This window comes from Nycticebus coucang, chromosome 21, assembly GCF_027406575.1.
Source record: "Nycticebus coucang isolate mNycCou1 chromosome 21, mNycCou1.pri, whole genome shotgun sequence".
Taxonomy (NCBI): Eukaryota; Metazoa; Chordata; class Mammalia; order Primates; family Lorisidae; genus Nycticebus; species Nycticebus coucang.
In genome coordinates this window covers 41,974,907-41,993,795 of record NC_069800.1, presented here as the reverse complement: position 1 = coordinate 41,993,795, position 18,889 = coordinate 41,974,907, and the positions used below count along the sequence as shown (strand labels likewise).

At 44.3% G+C, this 18,889-nt stretch overlaps 1 protein-coding gene and 1 non-coding gene across 4 annotated transcripts in view; one reads left to right on the top strand and one right to left on the bottom strand.

The window, feature by feature from the left end:
- The window catches only part of EDEM2 (ER degradation enhancing alpha-mannosidase like protein 2), a 37,932-nt gene extending 19,243 nt beyond the window's left edge, over positions 1 to 18,689 (top strand). For all 3 annotated transcript variants that reach the window (XM_053573933.1, XM_053573934.1, XM_053573935.1), the window contains 3 exons: positions 9,797 to 9,941; positions 15,336 to 15,457; positions 18,123 to 18,689. In XM_053573933.1, coding sequence (XP_053429908.1) covers positions 9,797 to 9,941; positions 15,336 to 15,457; positions 18,123 to 18,620 — 765 coding nt within the window. In that variant the 3' untranslated portion in view covers positions 18,621 to 18,689. The remainder of the gene's footprint in view (positions 1 to 9,796; positions 9,942 to 15,335; positions 15,458 to 18,122) is intronic.
- On the bottom strand, positions 1,062 to 1,153 carry LOC128574365 (small nucleolar RNA SNORA24). Its single transcript, XR_008376737.1, has one exon. It is a non-coding gene; the product is annotated as a small nucleolar RNA SNORA24 (small nucleolar RNA).
- Positions 18,690 to 18,889: the final 200 nt, after the last annotated feature.

Genomic DNA, 18,889 nt, shown 5'->3' with positions numbered 1-18,889 from the left:
AAGGGGTACAATGTGCTGGTTTCATATACAATCTGAAATATTCTCATCAGACTGTTCAACGTAGCCAGCTATTTTTTTGTTACAGTTTGTCCGGGGCCAGGTTCGAACCCACCACCCTTGGTATATGGGACTGGCGCCTTACCCACTGAGCAACAGGCGCCACCCAATACCCAGTTTTTTCTTTACTTAGATAGGAACATATTCTTTGGCACCTTTTTTCTTCACTGAATATATTTTGGAGATTATTCTTTGTTGATACTATACATATAGATTGGTTTTACCTTTCTTTCTTTTTTTTTTTTGAGATTGGCTCTCACTCGGTCACCCCGTGCTAGAATCTAATGATGTCATCATAGCTTACAATAACCTCAGACACCTAGGCTCCAGTGATTCTCCCACCTTAGCCTCCCAAACAGCTGGAACTACAGGCCTGTACCACCACACCCAGCTGATTTTTTTCTCTTTTTAGTAGAGATGGGGGTCTCATTCTTGCTCAGATCTTGGATTCCTGAGTCAAGTGTTTTTCCTGCCTCTGAAAGCTCCCAGATCTCATTTTTTTTTTTTTTGCACATGAGTTATGCATTTTATTTATTATCAAGGAATCCCCTCTAAAAACTCCGGCCTATATTTAAAATTGGTGCCCTGCTACTTTCTAGAATATTATTGGAAACACCCATTCCTCCAAGTACTTTTGGAAAATATAGGAATCCACTGCAGGATACTACATAAGACTTCATCCACGATCGTTTCAGACTTGATACCTTTATCTTTCTACCATCAATCAGAATGAACTCAGCTTCCTAGAAACATTTAAACAATAGCTTTAAAAAGTTTGCCCACTAGCCGGGCGTTGTGGCGGCGCCTGTAATCCCAGCTGTTTGGGAGGCTGAGGCAAGAGAATCGCGTAAGCCCAAGAGTTAGAGGTTGCTGTGAGCCGTGTGATGCCACGGCACTCTACCCGAGGGTGGTACAGCGAGACTCTGTCTCTACAAAAAAAAAAATAAATAAAAAAATAAAAAGTTTGCCCAGTAATCGGCACTCTTCAGATTTTCAATAGCAAAGAATGTTACTTGTGCAAGTCAGAATCTGATACCAATTAAATGGTGGCAGCTTTGCCAATAAACAGGAATATGTTCTTCCATGGCTTCCAGATCTCATTCTTGCTCAGGCTGGTTTTGAACTCCTAAACTCAACTGATTCTCCTGCCTCTACCTCTGCCTGTTAGGATTTCAGCCATAAGCCATTGCTCCTTGGACGATTTTACTTTTTTTAAACAGTTGCATGTATTCTGTTGACTAGATACACAGTTCGCCCTCTGTATCTGCAGATTTCATATCTACGGATTCAGCCAACCACTGATCAAAAATAATTTGGAGCAGTGGCTCAGGCCTGTAATTCTAGCAGTCTGGGAAACAGAGGCGGTGGTTGCTTGAGCTCAAGAATTTTGAGACCAGCCTGAGCAAGAGTTAAGACCCTATCAATACTAAAAATAGAAAAACTGAGGCAAGAGGATGGCTTGAGCCCAGGAGTTTGAGGTTGCTTTGAGCTATGATGGTACAGCACTCTACTGAGTGTGACAAAGTAAAACTCTATCTCAAAAAAAAAAAAAAAAAAGAATTAGGCTGGGCATGGTGGCTCACACCTGAAATCCTAGCACTCTGAGAGGCCAAAGCAGGTGGATGACTTGATCTCACAAGTTGGAGACCAGCCTGAGCAAAAGTGAGACCCTATCTCTACTACAAATAGAAAAAACAGAGGCAAAAGGATCACTTGAGCTCAAGACGGAGGTTGTTGTGATTTGTGACACCATGTCACTCTCCCTAGAGCAACATCTTGAGACTCTTGTCTCAAGAAAAAAAAAATTAATAGTAATTTGGAAAAAAATAAAATAAAGATAACATACAGGCTCGGCACCGGTAGCTCAAGCAGCTAAGGCGCCAGCCACATACACCAGAGCTGGCAGGTCGGAATCCAGCCCGGGCCTGCCAAACAACAATGACAACTACAACCAAAAAGTAGCCAGGTGTTGTGGTGGGTGCCTGTAGTCCCAGCTACTTGGGAGGCTAAGGCAAGAGAATCTCTTGAGCCCAGGAGTTGGAGGTTGCTGTGAGCTGTGATGCCACAGCACTCTACCCAGGGCGATAGCTTAAGGCTCTATCTCAAAAAAAAAATTAAAAAGAAAGAAAAAGATAATACAACCAAAAAACACATTAAAAAAAAAATACAGAGTGGCTCAGCGCCTATGGCTCAAGCGGCTAGTATGCCAGTTACATACACCTGAGCTGGCGGGTTCGAATCCAGCCTTGGCCCGCCAAACAACAATGACGGCTGCAACCAAAAAATAGCCGGGCGTTGTGGTGGGCGCCTGTAGTCCCAGATACTTGGGAGGTGGAAGCAACATGCTTGAGCCCAGGAGTTGGTGGTTGCTGTGAGCTGTGGTGCCACGGCACTCTATCCAGGGTGACAGCTTGAGGCTCTGTCTCAAAAAAAAAAAAAAAAAGAAATACAGTATAATAAGTACAGAGGGTACCAAGAAATGTGTATTCAATATATACCAATAATGTTCATTATCTTATATATTGTATACTTACATAGTACTTATGTTGTATTAGGTATTATAAGTAATACAGAGAAGATTTAAAGCGTACAGGAGGATATGCTTAGGATATGTGCAAAAGCTATCCTATTTTATATCAGAGACTTGAGTATCTGCAGAGTTTGGTGTCTGCTGGGGTCCTGGAACTAATCCCCCACTTCCACCAAGGGATTACTGTACTGCAATTTATTTAACTTGTCCTCCATTAAGTACTTTGAGCCAATCCTTTTATATTGACGATAGGGGAAGGGGCTTAAAGAGAACACTGATAATGTTAAATATTGGTCCAGGTCTTCTACCACCTTCAGATTTAGCCTTGAGTGCCCCCCCTTTGCAGCCCTTTGCTTGTTTTAATCTCATAAGTGTAAATAGTTGCATTCTATTCCTCTTTCTTCTTGAACTCATATTTCCACTCTATTCCCCCAACTAAATTTTATCCTAATTATTATATTTTATTCTGAAGGCACTTTCTTGATCTTGTCTCTGTAACAAAATTTGTATAAACATGTTTTACATGTTTGAAATTTCCTGTAATCATAGGCTCTGAGTTTTAAATTTGTTTTCTTCTGGACTCAGTTGCCATTACTATATTAGTGTGGTAATTGATAAAAGTAATATTAATAGGGCAGCACCTGTGGCTCAGTGAGTAGGGCGCCGGTCCCATATGCCGAGGGTGGCGGGTTCAAACCCAGCCCCAGCCAAACTGCAACAAAAAGAAAAAATAGCCAGGCGTTGTGGCGGGCGCCTGTAGTCCCAGCTGTTTGGGAGGCTGAGGCAAGAGAATCGTGTAAGCCCAAGAGTTAGAGGTTGCTGTGAGCCGTGTGACGCCACGGCACTCTACCCGAGGGCGGTACAGTGAGACTCTGTCTCTACGAAAAAAAAAAAAAAGGTAATATTAATAGCTTAAAAATGTTCATAAATAATTATGAGACCTAAAAGCAACTTTATTGGAAATGTATCTCCTAGAGATTTGGAGGGCTTTTTTGTTTTGATCAGTCTATGTGTTTGTGTGCAAATAATACTTACTGCAAAAATGGGGCGTGATTAAGTATCAGTTTTATTCCTGCTTTTTATTTTTTAGATAGAAGTGCTGAGGAGCTGTAGGCACATAGATGAGGATGGAAGGAATTTGATTATTATGATATTCGGGTCTTTGAAGAATTCAATTAATAGATTTTTCTTTTTTTTTATTTGGAGACAGAATATCACTTTGTTGCCATTGGTAAAGTGCCTGGGCATCATAGCTCACAGCAACCTCAAACTTTTGGGCTGAAGCAATTCTCTTGCCTGAGCGTCCCGAGTAGCAGTGACTACAGGTGCCCACTACAACGCCTGCCTATTTTTAGAGACAAAGTCTCATTCTGACTAAGGGTGGTCTCGAACCTGTGAGCTCAGGCAATCCACCCTCCTCGGCTTCCCAGAGTGCTAGGATTATAGATGTGAGCCACCATGCCTGGCCCTCTAGATTGAACTGTATAAAATTGCCAATCTTCAACTAATTTGTGTTTGTGTGTGAATGAGTGAAAGAAAGAGAGAGAAGATAGGGTCTTACTCTGACACCCAGGTTGGAGTACAGTGGTGTGATCACAGCCTCCAACTGCCATGCTCAAGAGATCCTCCTGCCTTGGCCTTCCAAAGTGCTGGCATTACAGTGTGAGCCACCACACCTGGGCCATTCAACCACTTTTGACCTAGAAAAACGGCAGTATCATATGGTTTAGCCTTTATATGGTTTTTAAAAAGTAGCACATAATGTTCTTTCATCAAAAGCTATTTTTTTTTTGTAGAGACAGAGTCTTATTGTACCGCCCTCAATAAGTGCTGTGGCGTCACAGCACTTACTGAGTGCTGTGGCGTCAAACACGGCTCACAGCAACCTCTAACTCTTGGGCTTACGCGATTCTCTTGCCTCAGCCTCCCAAGCAGCTGGGACTACAGGCGCCCGCCACAACGCCCGGCTATTTTTTGTTGCAGTTTGGCCGGGGCTGGGTTTGAACCTGCCACCCTCGGCATATGGGACCGGCACCCTACTCACTGAGCCACAGGCGCTGCCCCATCAAAAGCTATTTTTAATGATGGTCTCTCTGCTGACAATTTGACCAGTTCCTCTCAATTAGTGGTTCTCACCCTTCCTAATGCCGCGACCCTCTAATACAGTTCCTCATGTTGTGGTGACCCCCAACCATAAAATTATTTTCATTGCTACCTTCATAACTGTAATTTTGCCACTGTTATGAATTGAAATGTAAATATCTGATATGTGGGATGGTTTTAGGCAACCTCTGTGAATGGGTCACGACCCACAGGTTGAGAACCACTGCTCCCAATTATTTGAAAGCAAAGAATTGAAAAACCATGGGATTTGCCAAAGAATTTGTTACCCAGAGGTTAGGGTTATTCATTTTCTCAACACTCATATTTAGTATTTTAAATTTAGCCTAGTTTGGTGCTCAGGAAGCTCTTCTACACCAGGACAGTGTTCCTGGATCGAGGTTGTCTATAGTGACACTGTGCTGCTGTGCAGTGGCAGAAGGGTAATTGTGAGAGAGCTGGTGAGAATGGACGGACAGCTTGCCTTTGGGTTACCAGTGTATGATTGGGCAGGTTTGTTTTCAGGAAAGTTGAGGAACTGGAAATCTATTTCCTTAAAACTATTCGTGATGACATTCCTTTTGGAAAACCTTACACGACCCTGTTAGAGAACTGACACACCCTGACCCTGCTTAATTCCATTTCTATTCATGTTCCCCAAGAAAATAATCCAGGAGGGAAAGATGCAACTTACGTATAAATTTCCCAGCAGCAAAGTTGATGACAAAGAAAAACTAGAAATGGTCCAAATTCCTAATAACAGAGAAACAATGTTATTCCAGTGTTATAAAGGATTGTATGGATTTGAAGGATTATTAGATAACTAAGGCCTGGCACGGTGGCTTAACACCTGTAATCTTAGCACTCTTGGAGGCTGAGGCAGGTGGATTGCTTGAGCTCAGGAGTTGTAGACCAACATGAGCAAGAAGGAGACCCCATCTCTACTAAAAGTAGAAAAGTTAGCTGCATGTGTTGTCAGGCGCCTATAGTCCCAGCTATTGGAAGGCAGAGACAAGGGGATCACTTGACCCTAGGAATTTGGGGTTGCTGTGAGCTGTGATGATGCCACTGCACTCTATCCTGAGCAACAAAGCAAGACTGTTTCAAAAATAAATTAATAAAAAAAAAAGAACTAATATGTAAACTCCTTTGTTATATGAAGTGGTGGTGAACAAGAGTCAAGGAAATATGAAGGAATGAAGATTGCTATTGGACTATAGTGAGGAATTAGAGTGATAATTAAAAATTTGATTCTTTAAACTTAACAATAACCAAACATGCCCATTAAATACCCATTATGGTACTTACACATGCATTACAACTCAATAATTTGGACTTGTATGTTAATGAATAGAAGACAATAAAGATATACAGAGTGTCCATAAAGTTCATGTGCAATTTGCTGTGTTAAATTATTTTAAATTGCACATAAACTTTTATATTTTTTTATTTTTTTATTGTTGTAGTTTGGCCAGGGTTGGGTTTGAACTCACGACCCTCAGTACACGGGGCCAGCACCGCACTCACTGAGCCACAGGCATCACCCAATTGCACATAAACTTTATGTCCACCCTCTCTGTATATAGTAAATGGCTGATACTAGAAGATTAAGAAATTATTTATCTGTGTATTCCTATATGTTTTTTAAATGATATAATTTGTGATAAAAATTGGAATAGCCATATCAGACCTATTATGTCTAGCAGATAGAGTTAAAGGAGACATTTTTATGTCTTTATTTCCCAAATTTCCTTAAATAAAAGTAAAAGCAATAAGAAAGAGAGCTGGCCCGTTAATGAAAGGGTTCCATCCCAGTCTGGAATTTGCGTGCTTCGTGTACGGCACTTTTTCTGTTTTAACTGGGGCCCCTGATTATTTCCCCATGAGGTTATGTTGACACTAATAGCTAACATTTACTAAACATCTCTTCAGTGCTCGCTAGTCATCTTGTACACAATGGTAATAAATTCAATCATTTAAATTCATAAGATGAAAGAATAACTTGTGTGCCAGACACTTTATACAGAATCATCACAACATCCTGAAATAAATATTTCATAGACAAAGACAGGAGGATTAATGCTGCCAAACCAGTTCATTCACGTACTTGGCAAATATTTGAATGCCTTCTGTGTTCCAGGGTCTGCTCTCATGAGGTTTATAGAAGAGGAGACAAAAAGAAACATTTATTTTATTCTTTTGTTTTGTTTTATTTGTTGTTTTTCTTCTGGACAGAGTCTCACTCTGTCGCCTTAGGTAGAGTGCCGTAGTGTCATAGCTCACAGCAACTTCAAATTCCTGGACTCAAGCAATCTTCTTGCCTCAGACTCCTGAGTAGCTGGGACTACATGGCTACATGGCCTACCATGGCTCCTGGCTAGTTTTTCTATTTTTAGTAGAGATGGGGTCTCACTCTTGTTCAGGCTGGTCTCGAACTCCTGGTCTCAGTCCACCCGCCTTGGCCTCCCAGAGTGCTAGGATTATAGGCATGAGCCACCACACCTGGCTGAAAAACTTTAACAGACAAAACATAAAATAATGCACTGCAGTGCAGGAAACAAGTAAGAGGCTGACATAGAGAAATCTGATGGGGACTGCTTTAGACAGGGTGCTCAGGAGAGGCCTCTCAGCAGTGGTGGTACTTAAGCTGATACTTGCAGGGTAGAGTTGGGACTCTTTGGATGTTCCAGGTAGAGGAAACAGCATGTGTAAAGGCCCTGAGGCAGGAAAGAGTTGGTTGTTTATCAGAAACAAACAAAAGCACTGTGTCTACAGCCCATTGAGGGAAAAGCCCAATCACGGGAAGGTCAGCAGTGACCAGCTTGTGCAGGGCCCTGAGGGCCGTGCCGTGGCTCCTTGGATTCATACTAAGCCCATGCAAAGCCACTGAGGTCTGGTGTGTATAGTGAGATGGTGACTCTGGCTACCTTGGGGAGAGCCAAGAGGGCATATGGTGGGACCAAGGAGGTGGCCTTTAAGGCCATCTCAGTGGGAGATACTGGTGACTGGGTGGTGGCTCTGGAGATAGAGAAAAATCTTGATGATGTGGGGATGGAATTAGCAGGTGCCACTGATGAAACAAATGTAGGGTGGGGAGAAGGAAGGAGGCAGAAATGATGACCAGGTTTTTGGCCAGAGTAAGTGGATGGACAGTGATGCCATTTACCAAGAGGGAGAGTGGTGAGAGTAGAGGGCAACTTTGTGGGAAAGTGAGGGAACCAAGAATTTTGTTTGGGAAATGTCAAGCTTGTTCTATCCATGAGACTTCCAGTGGGATGTCAAGGTCAGCTATTTCCCTGTGAGCTCGTGGTATAAATAGTGATGGCTACTTAGCAACACTAGTAAAATTGTAAATGCTTACATCATCTGACCTAGCAATCCTAATTCTGAAAATTTATCTGACAGATACTTTTGTATATTTTGGAAGTAAATAAGTACAGGGTTATTTATTGTAGCATCTATTGTTGGAACCAAGCCAAATAGCTATTAATAGGGAACTGATTAAATTTTGGTCGAAGCAATAGAATACTATGTAACCACATAAATTGGAAGAGGGCCCTTTCTATGCACTTGTGTGAAACATACAGGATATGTTGTTTCATACATAAGGGAAAGTGCAAAATAGTTTAATTTTTGTTTGTTTTTGTTTTTTGTGCGATGGCGTCTTACTCTGTCACCCTGGTAGAATGCAGTAGTATCATCTTATTTCACAGCAACCTAAAACTCCTGGGCTCAAGCAATCCTTCTGCCTTTTGAGCAGCTGGGACTACAGTCACTTGCCACAATATTTGGCTAATTTTTCTTTTCTTTTTTTTTTTTTTTTAAAGACAGAGTTTCACTTTGTCACCCTCATTAGAGTGCTGTGCCGTCACAGCTCATAGCAACCTCTAGTTCTTGGGGTTAGGCGATTCTCTTGCCTCACTACAGGTGCCCACCACAATGGCCTCTGAGATGGTGTGGTGGTATGTGTCTGTAGTCCTGTTGTTGTTGCAGTTTGGCTGGGGCCGTGTTTGAACCCGCCACCCTTGGTATATGGGGCCGGTGCCCTACTCACTAAGCCACAGGTGCTTCCCTAATTTTTCTATTTTTAGTAGAGCAGAGTCTTGTTCTTGCTCAGGTTGGTCTCAAACTCCTGACCTGAAGGGATCCTTCTGCCTTGGCCTCCCAAAGTGATGGAATTGCAGGCATGAGCCATCATTACGCCAGGTGGCAAAACAGTGTATTTAATAGGCTATTCTTAGTGTGGGGAAAAACATATATACTCATTTTGGCTTATATTTGCATAAAGAAACTTTGGAAGATTATACAAGAAACTAATGAAAATGCTTATCTGTTGGGTGTAGGGTGGGAGTGAGACTTAGCACTGTCAACCTTTTCCCTATTCGTAGAATTTTGAACTGTCTGGCTGAATTAAAAAACTGTTAGTATGTAGTCCCAGCTGCTCGGGAGGCTGAGGCAAGAGAATCGCGTAAGCCCAAGAGTTAGAGGTTGCTGTGAGCCGTGTGACGCCACGGCACTCTACCCAAGGGCGGTACAGTGAGACTCTGTCTCTACAAAAAAAAAAAAAAAAACTGTTAGTAGATGACATGGATAACGTGTATTCAGAGATACAATTTCTCCTCCTTCCAACAAGATATGAGGTTCCAAAAAGGTTGTGTTTTACATCTTTTTTTTTTTGTTTGTTTTTTGAGATAGAGTCTCACTCTGTTGCCCTGGGTAGAGTGCTGTGGCAACATCTTAGCTCATAGCAACTGACTCTCTTGGGCTCAAGAGATCTCTTGTCTCAGCCTCCCAAGTAGGTGGGACTATGGGCTCCTGCCACGACGCCCACCTAATTTTTCTATTTTCAGTAGAGACAGGATCTCGCTTTTGCCCAGTTTGGTCTAAAACTCCTGAGCTCAAGCAATCCACCCGCCTTAGCCTTTCAGAGCACTAGGAGTGTTTTACATCTTATAGGTAAGGTTTGGACGAGTTAGGTGTCTGGCTCAAGACTATTCAGTGAGTAAACTGCAAACCCAGGGTCTTGGCTCCAAAGCCTTTCCTTGTCTTTTCCCTGAGGTTATCTATGTGTTTTTATGCCTGGTGTTTACAGCCACCTCTCTCCCACAGAGCCTAATTGGAGACATTGACAATGCCATGAGAACCTTCCTCAACTATTACACGGTTTGGAAGCAGTTTGGGGGACTCCCCGAATTCTACAACATTCCTCAGGGATACACAGTGGAAAAGCGAGAAGGCTACCCACTCCGGCCGGGTGAGTAGTGATTCCAGCTCTCTGCTAGCCAACAGGCTTTAGCCAAACCTCCATGTCATGCTCCACAACTGCTCATGAGTCCATTTTTTCCCATTTGATTCTTCTTGGGACTTTGGATGGTTTTCTTACTAGGAATCAGTTATCTCCATATTTTCAGATGTGGAAACTGAGGCCAAATGCGCTGAAATGACTTGCCCAAGGCAAGAGCGAGGCCTGGACCCCGAGTCTCCTAACTACATCTTACTTTCTTTCACCTTGAGAAGTGGAAGATTAAAAGTCAGGCTGATTCCTAAGCTCCTGCCATCAGGGTTTCAGAAGTGTAGGCAAACTTCCTAAGTCTGTGGGTAAGATAAATTATGCTTCCATAGTATGGAATAGTTGAACTTTGGGACAGACCTTAGGAATCAGCCTCATCCACCTCCCCATTTGCAGCTCAGAATCAAGGAAGGGACAACACACTAGGTACTGTCAAGTTCCTTTCCAGCTCTGATGTCCTCTGATTGATTTCAGGAAGTTGAAAATTGTGAGGAGGGGAAGGGACATAGGGGAAGGAAGCTTAGTCAGCACACACAGTTGTCCCCCACCCCCAAATAGGTCACCATGCCATTGTCTTAGACACTGTCCACCTTCCCACCTGACTTGCCCTTTGGCTGTGGGACAGGCCTTCCTGGTGGCTTCTGCCCATCCTGCTGTCCGCTGCCCTGTTTCCTTCCTCCTCTAGGCCAAGTGATTATTATAGGGATTGTGGAGGGAACAGATGAGGGAGCGGAACAGCAAGTATAAAGAGCTAATCAGTTGTCTGACTCCTTACAGGCTGCTTTTCTTGGCAATTCCCATGCATTTGTTCTCAAGGCACTTTTGTTTAAAGAGACACTCTGAGAAGGTATCACATCCAGTGTTACCAACAGATAAAATGAAGATCAGAGGCATGGTGCAGTGGCTCACGTCTGTAATCCTAGCACTCTGGGAGCTAAGGCAGGTGGATTTTGCCTGAGCTCAGGAGTTTGAGACCTGCCTGAGCAAGAGCAAGACCCCATCTCTACTAAAAAGAGAAAAACTAGCCAGGTGTTGTGGTGGGTACCTGTGGTCCTGGCTATTTGGGAAGCTGAGACAAGAGGCTCACTTGAGCCCAAGAGTTTGAGGTTGCTGTGAGCTATGAGGCCATGGTACTCTACCCAGAGAAACTGAGTAAGACTCTGTCTCAAAAAAAGAAGATCAGAGTTTGGGACTAAGTTTAAGACATAGGCTTGTGCAATTTCAGGATTAGAGGGAAACTAAGAAGTCTCCTAAGTGAAATCCTTCTATATTAGCTCTGTTAAGTGGTAACCTGGTCTGTGCTTAGTTGTTGCCAGTGACAGCTTGCAACAGAGACAATAGCCTTACAGAGGCAACCTGTTCCATGTGTAGGACAGGCTGGCAGGAAGGCATTAGTGGAAAGTGAGGTGCCGCCATCGGAATCCAGGAGTGCCTACGTCTAGCTACCCTTTCTACCTCAAAACAGTAAAAAATGGGAGATAGGTAGTACTCTATCACTGGATTGGCCAGTGCTTTATACTTTAGTTCATGGCTCTGGTCAGCAGAGTGGGAGCACAGAGCCTACACCTAATGGCCTCTGAGATGGGTGTGGTGGTATGTGTCTGTAGTCCTGGGTGCTCAGGAGGCTGAGGCAGGAGTTCAAGACTGTGGTGAGCTGGATGATGCCACTGCACTCCTGCCTGGGCAACACAGCAAGACCCTGTCTCTTGCCTTGGTGCCTGTTGCACAGTGGTTACAACACCGAGGATGGTGGGTTCGAACCCAGCCCAGGTCAGCTAAACAACAACAACTGCAACAAAAAAATAGCCAGGCATTGTGGCCGATGCCTATAGTGCCCTCTATTCAGGAGGCTGAGGCAAGAGAATAGCTTAAGCCCAAGAGTTTGAGGTTGCTGTGAGCTGTGACGCCATGGCATTCTACTGAGGGCGACATAGTGAGACTGTCTCGATAAAAAAAAAAAAAAAGACTCTTGTCTCTGAAAGATGAAAAGGCTTTTGAGAGCCCTTTACTTCCCTGCTAAGTCCAAGTCTAAATCTTGAGCTGTCAACATCCTCTAGAGAGTTGTTCAGATGTACAGAAAAGTGAAATAATAACTAGCATAATCAGGAGGCCTGTGTGTGAGGAAGAGAAACAAGAGGCTGACCACAGGGGCACTGACCCTACCAGCTGCTAGAAGCAGAAGAGGAGCTCTGGCCTATGAGAGCACTGGCTTTTCCACCTTTGAGCACACACAGTGTTCATCTGCCAGTAAGTGCGCCCCAGTCTGTGCCTTAGGAGTTAGATTAGCAGTTGTCCAGGGGCCTATGGGGTGAGGGAAGGGGATGTAGGAGAGAATTAGGGAAGTAGGCAGAGACCTTCCCTCTGAAGTAAGAACTAGAGTTTGTGGTATTGAGTCAGAGGGGAGAGAAGTGCTGATCCAGGCCAGGAGGAGATCAGTGGGAGATGTTGGGATAGGGAGGCAAGAGGGATTATTTCTTCTCTGAGAAAAGAAGGGTGAAGAAGTAGAAATGCGTATGGATCTGAAGCCTCCACCCACTGTGAGGTCACCCTAGTCAACTCTTTCTTTTCCATAACAGTTCCTGAAGTGTTTGAAAGCAATAAACACATTTTCCTGGGTTTCTCTTTATCCAGAATAAATATTGTCATTTGGACCCACTTGGGTTGGCTAGTTCTTGTCTTTTTTGTTGTTGTTGCAGTTTGGCCGGGGCTGGGTTCTAACCTGCCACCTTCGGTATATGGGGCCGGCGCCCTACTCACTGAGCCACAGGTGCTGCCCAGCTAGTACTTGTCTTAAGGTAGGGCCATGTCAGAACATCAAATTCCAGGTGTGGCATAAAGTAGGGCAAGATGTCACCTTGTCATGGGCACAGAGAACCAATGACTGCGTCTTTGTTAGATTCAGGGTTGGCTCTTGAATATCTTACCCTTCTTCTTTCTTCCATCCCATCTCAAGATGAGCCTTTTAATGGCAGGTTCATATTCTTTAAGTTTTAAGATAAAACCGTGGGTAATAAAAAAAAAAATTAGGGGTGACGCCTGTGGTTCAGTGAATAGGGCGCTGGGCCCATATACTGAGGGTGGTGGGTTCGAACACGGCCCCAGCCAAACTGCAACAAAAAAATAGCTGGGCATTTTGGCGGGTGCCTGTAGTCCCAGCTTCTCAGGAAGCTGAGGCAAGAGAATCGCGTAAGCCCAGAAACTGGAGGTTGCTGTGAGCTGTGACGCCTCAGCACTCTACTGAGGGCGACAAAGTGAGGCTCTGTCTCTTAAAAAATAAATAAATAGGTAGCTCAGCAGCTAGGACATCGGCCACATGCACTGGAGCTGGCGGGTTCAAAACCAGCCCAGGCCTCCCAAACAACAATGACAACTACAACCAAAAATTAGCCAGGCATTGTGGCAGGCGCCTATAATCCCAGCTACTTGGGAGGCTGAGGCAAGAGAATCGCTGAAGCCCAAGAGTTTGAGGTTGTTGTGAGCTGTGATGCCATGGCACTCTACTGAGGGCAACATAGTGAGACTCTGTCTCAAAAAGTAAAATAAAATAAAAACAAATAAAACAGGGAGATTATTCTGGATAATGTGTTTCCAATGGAATTACAAGTGCCCTTAAATATAGAAGAGAGAGGCAAAAGAGTCCGTGATGTGAGAAAGACTCTATCAGCAGCTGCTAGCTTTGAAGATGGAAGGGGCCACAAGCCAAGGAATATGAGCAGCCCGTCGCAGCTGGAAAAGGCGCATCATTAAAGGAAATCAGAAGTGGGTGCCAATACAAACCATCTTTGCTGTTTTGCGTTGGGGATCAAGAAGCGAACATTCCTTCCTCCCATCATAATTGAGCCCAGAAGGCTTTCATCATCTCAGTGATCCACAGAACACCAGGCTGGGCTAACTTTACATTGATGAGACACAAGTAGTCATAACCTTAACTATCTTAGTAAGTGTTTTAGAAGGTGGGAGGTAAGCCCCACAGACTTTCAAAGCCTCCTATGTTGTGAAATGCTTAGGGTCTGGCCGTCTGGGGCACATTAGAACATCCTCTCTAAAGTGAGAGATGAATTCTCACACCTTGCTCTGCTCGTCCTGAAGGCAACGTGCTGCCCAAGTCCCACCACCCAGAAGCAGCCACCCAGGAGGCGAGAGGAAGGGGCTTGGATAGGCTCAGTTACAGGCTGAGCGAGGAGACAGCACCCTGTGGGCGGTGTTGGCCTCCAGCTGTTAATTGCTTTAAAAAGTTGCCAATACTTGGAGTTGGCAAAATTAGAGTGGAGTTTACTCCAAAACTATTTGGAGTTCTTCAAAACTAGAAAACATTCATCTAGGAAACAGTGTGGCCACTCTCACTCTTCCACCTAAAAACATGCTTGGATAATTCTTGCTCTCTGTCCCTGTGACTTTGAGTTTAGGGGCTCGAATGTTCTAGACCCACCAGGGAATCATTCTACCACAGTCAGAGCGTTTCGATGAAGTGGAAACTTCAGCTTCCTCTTAGCCGAGGGGGGAGACTCATGCCATCAATGGAGCAGGCAGAGAAGGTTCCCTCTGCTGTGTGGTCAGTACTGATTCCAGGGGAAACTGGGTTTCTGCTACATAGCGGAGGAAAAGAAGGGCTATGTCTGAGACGCAGGAGGTTCACTGTGGTGTTCTCCGGAGCACTGGTTAATGAAAACCTGTTGTATCCAATAAAGACTAAAAACAGTACAGGGCAGAGAAGACATTACAAACCAGTGAAAAGAAGAAGGTTGTACTGTTCACAGGGTGGTGCTGGCCCAATGGAAAAAAAAATAATAATAATGATAAATAAATAATTAGTAGCTTAATTGAGGTAGAAATTTATTTCTTTCTTGGGCGGTGCCTCTGGCTCAAGGAGTAGGGCGCTGGTCCCATATGCCAGAGGTGGCGGGTTCAAACCCAGCCCCGGCCAAAAAAAAAAAAACACACACAAAAAAAATAAATTTATTTCTTTCTCATGTTCTGGGCCTATAGGGCTCTCTGTGGTGCCCTTAATCCCACCCATCTGCTGGGAGTAGTTGTTAGTCTAGGCAGCCATGTGCTTGGCTAAAGGTGGGAACAGATACTGAGAAATAGGCAGCAGCCTCTGCCACCTCCCAGAGCCTGGCTGCCCTTTCCCCCTTTGGGTGGGAGTCACCGATCAGCCTAAAAGCTGATCTCCACTGAGCATCAGGCTTTGGGTCCATTGGCTCTGAAAATTCCAAATTGGGTGAGATATCCCATGTTCTTCCTAGTTGGGACCCTGTGGATAAGGTGTGGTAGGGAGGAGTCCTTCCCTGCCCCAAGTGGGCCTTGAGCCATCCCTACACAGCCACTGGGTGAGGAGGGTCTGCTTGGACTTTGCAGAACTCATTGAGAGTGCGATGTACCTGTATCGTGCCACGGGGGATCCCACCCTCTTAGAACTGGGAAGAGATGCTGTGGAATCCATTGAAAAAATCAGCAAGGTGGAGTGCGGATTTGCAACAGTAAGTGTTTCCATGGGCCCTCCCCTCCCTTTCCTTTGGGAATTCTAGAATATTAGCACTAGCGGGAACCTTGGAGATGTACATAACCTCTTTATTTTATAGATGAGGAAACTAAAGAGCTTTGCTAAAGATCACACAGCTAGGCTGGGTGCCATGGCTCACACCTGTAATCCTACCACTCTGGGAGGCTGAGGCAGGAAGATTGCTTAAGCTCATGAGTTCCAGACCAGCCTGAGCAAGACCCCATCTCTACTAAAAATGAAAAACAGGCAGGAGGATCACTTGAGCCCAGGAGTTCAAAGTTGCTATGAGCTATGATGCTACAGCACTCTACCCAGGGCAACAGAGTAAAACTGTGTCTCAAAAAAAAAAAAAAAAATCATACAGCTAGTAGAAGTGTAGTTAGGAGTTAAGATTAGCTCTCAAGGGTCTTGACCGCAACACCCCAGTATCAGAGATCCTTTGTCTTTTGAATAGGTAACTTTACAAGGGTGAGGTTTGTGAAGAGTTTTGCGAGAGGGCTTATAAAATGAATTCTAAGAAGGGAAATCCAGAGTCCCACAGCCCTATATTCAAAGCCGGAGCTCCTCAACACAATAGTCCTACTAGTCCCATGGGTATTTATTAAATACCCTTTCACATGGCAGGTGCTATGCTAGGCCCGAGGGTACATCCTTATAGGACCCAAGCAGGCAAGATAAACAACCATTACAGAGACATAAAAACCAGATGTATAAGAAATCATCTGGGCCAGCACGATGGCGCTCACCTATAATCCTAGCACTTTGGGATACTGAGGCAGGAGGATCTCTTGAGCTCAGGAATTCCAGACCAGTCTCAGCAAGAGCAAGACCTTGTCTCTAAAAATAGGAAGAATTAGCCAGGCAGGTAGCAGGTGCCTATAATCCCAGCTACTCGGGAGGCAGAGCCCAAGAGTTTCAGATTGCATCATTGAGCTGTGATGATGCCACTGCACTCCAGCTCAAAGTGGAAAGTGAGTCACCATCACTCTGTCTCAAAGAAAAAAAAAACTCACTTTCTTGAAAAGCCTACAAAGTTTGTGTTAAGGCATGAGATTATTCAAAAAACAAAACATTGCTTTTGCAAATTTTTGTAATGTGGTTGTATTGTGTGTAATAAATATGTATATTAAGTAAAATATAAAGAGCTGTCCAGAAAATATTTAGCCACACAATGTTAAAAACAGAACCGTACATGGCTGGATACTTTCTGGACCACCCTTGTATATTTTTTAAAAGACCTATGTGTGTAGGAGAAAAATAAAGCAATGGTATTGATAGATAGATATAGATTTTTTTTTTTTTTTTGAGACAGAGCCTCAAGCTGTCACCCTGGATAGAGTGCGGTGGCATCACAGCTCATAGCAACCTCCAACTCCTGGGCTCAAGTGATTCTCCTGCCTCTGCCTCCCAAGTAGCTGAGACTGCAGGTGCCTGCCACAATACCCGGCCATTTTTTGGTCGTAGCCATCATTGTTTGGCAGGCCCGGGCTGGATTCGAACCTGCCAGCTCAGGTGTATATGGCAGGCACCTTAGCCGCTTGAGCCACAGGCACCAATCTGCAATGATATATTTTGGTATCAAATATGATGTATTTTGTGAAAAGGCAAAGTGATAAGCCCACTGGAGCCTTCTTAGGAATGGTAGATTTATTTCCATGAAAGTGAAGCTCTTTGGAGACCTTCCAAGGTGAATCATGGGAATAGGCGTCAGACCTTTGTCAAACAGGGCAAGAAAATAATTAGTTTGATACATCAAATCCATATTTGAGTCAGATTTTTTGTGTAAGATGTCTGTTGAGAATTCATTTTCTGTAAGTGTATTGCTAATTCTGAGAAGCTAGAATAAATGTAGCAAGTAGTCTTACTCATCCATGCCTGTAGACTCAGTTGAAATTTTCTAAATAGGATTCATTAGTTGTAGACAATAGCAATAACTTGGTAACCACATTAATGCCCATCCAGGGAAGATTAGCTAAGTAAATGATGATACATTTCTACAAGGGAATATTCCATTATTACAAGGGATGGATGATCAGGTCTATGGTTACAGACAGGAGATTGTCATGTCATGTAGGAAGGCCCATGGGGACCTTTCCAATGAGACAGCATTTGACCAGAGGTCTGCAGGGAAAGGCAGCATGCTATGAGGATATCTGGAGGTGGGGTGCTCCAGGCTAAAGGAAGAACAAATACAAGGAAGCTAGGGTGGGAGCATAGGTGCTAACTCAGGGCACAGAGAGGCAAGGTGGGGAGCTACAGGAGCAAGGATTAGAGGAGTGGGAGCTGAGGACTGGGAGGGAGCAGGGGCTGGATCTGGTAGTCCAAAGTGAGGACTTGCACCTTTAGCCTGTGTGAGATAGGGTGTCAACAGGGAGTTTTGAGCAGACAAATGGCAGGTAACATGTAGCTATAGATAGACCGCAGGGGTAAGGATGGAAGCCAGAGGCCCTCTTAGAAGCTGTTGTGATAATCCCGATGAGAGGTGGTGGTAGCTTGGCACAGAGTGAAGCTCTGAAAAGTTAAGCGATTTGCCTGAAGGCCCTCAATTGCTTGATTCCAGAGCAGGAATTCACATGGGGGTCACCTGACCCTTACTCCCAAACTGTGATGCTGTTCTGACTTTCTTTCCTCCCACATGGCAGATCAAAGATCTTCGAGACCACAAGCTAGACAACCGCATGGAGTCGTTCTTCCTGGCTGAGACTGTGAAATACCTCTACCTGCTGTTTGATCCCACCAACTTCATCCACAACAATGGCTCCACCTTCGACACGGTGATCACCCCCTATGGGGAGTGCATCTTGGGGGCTGGGGGATACATCTTCAACACGGAAGCTCACCCCATCGACCCTGCAGCCCTGCATTGTTGCCGGAGGCTGAAGGAAGAGCAGTGGGAAGTGGAAGACTTGATGAGGGAATTCTACTCTCTCAAACGGAGGTCAAGATTTCAGAAAAAGACTGTGAGTTCAGCGCCATGGGAACCCCCAGTAGGTCCAGGAACATTCTTCTCACCTGAAAACTATGAACAGATGAAGGAGAAGAAGCCTGCCAAGCAGAAAACCCCACTTCTCAGCTGCCCTAGCCAGCCCTTCACTTCAAAGTTGGCATTACTGGGACAGGTTTTCCTAGACTCCTCATAACCACTGGATGATTTTGTATTTTTTATTTTTTTGAGACTAAAGTATAATAATAAATCTTCTTTTGGCTATTATGTTTCGGTTATCGTGTTTTACATATTAGACTACTTCATACAATTTCATTGAAGAAAGGTTTGTGACCAATAACCATGGTGGATCTAGTTTATTTTTCTCATAAAGTTGGAGAAGCAGCTAGACCCAAAGTTAGCCAGCTTCAAAGACCCCAGGGGTTGATAACTGAATGTCCTTTCCTTTTCTGGGATCTTTGCTGA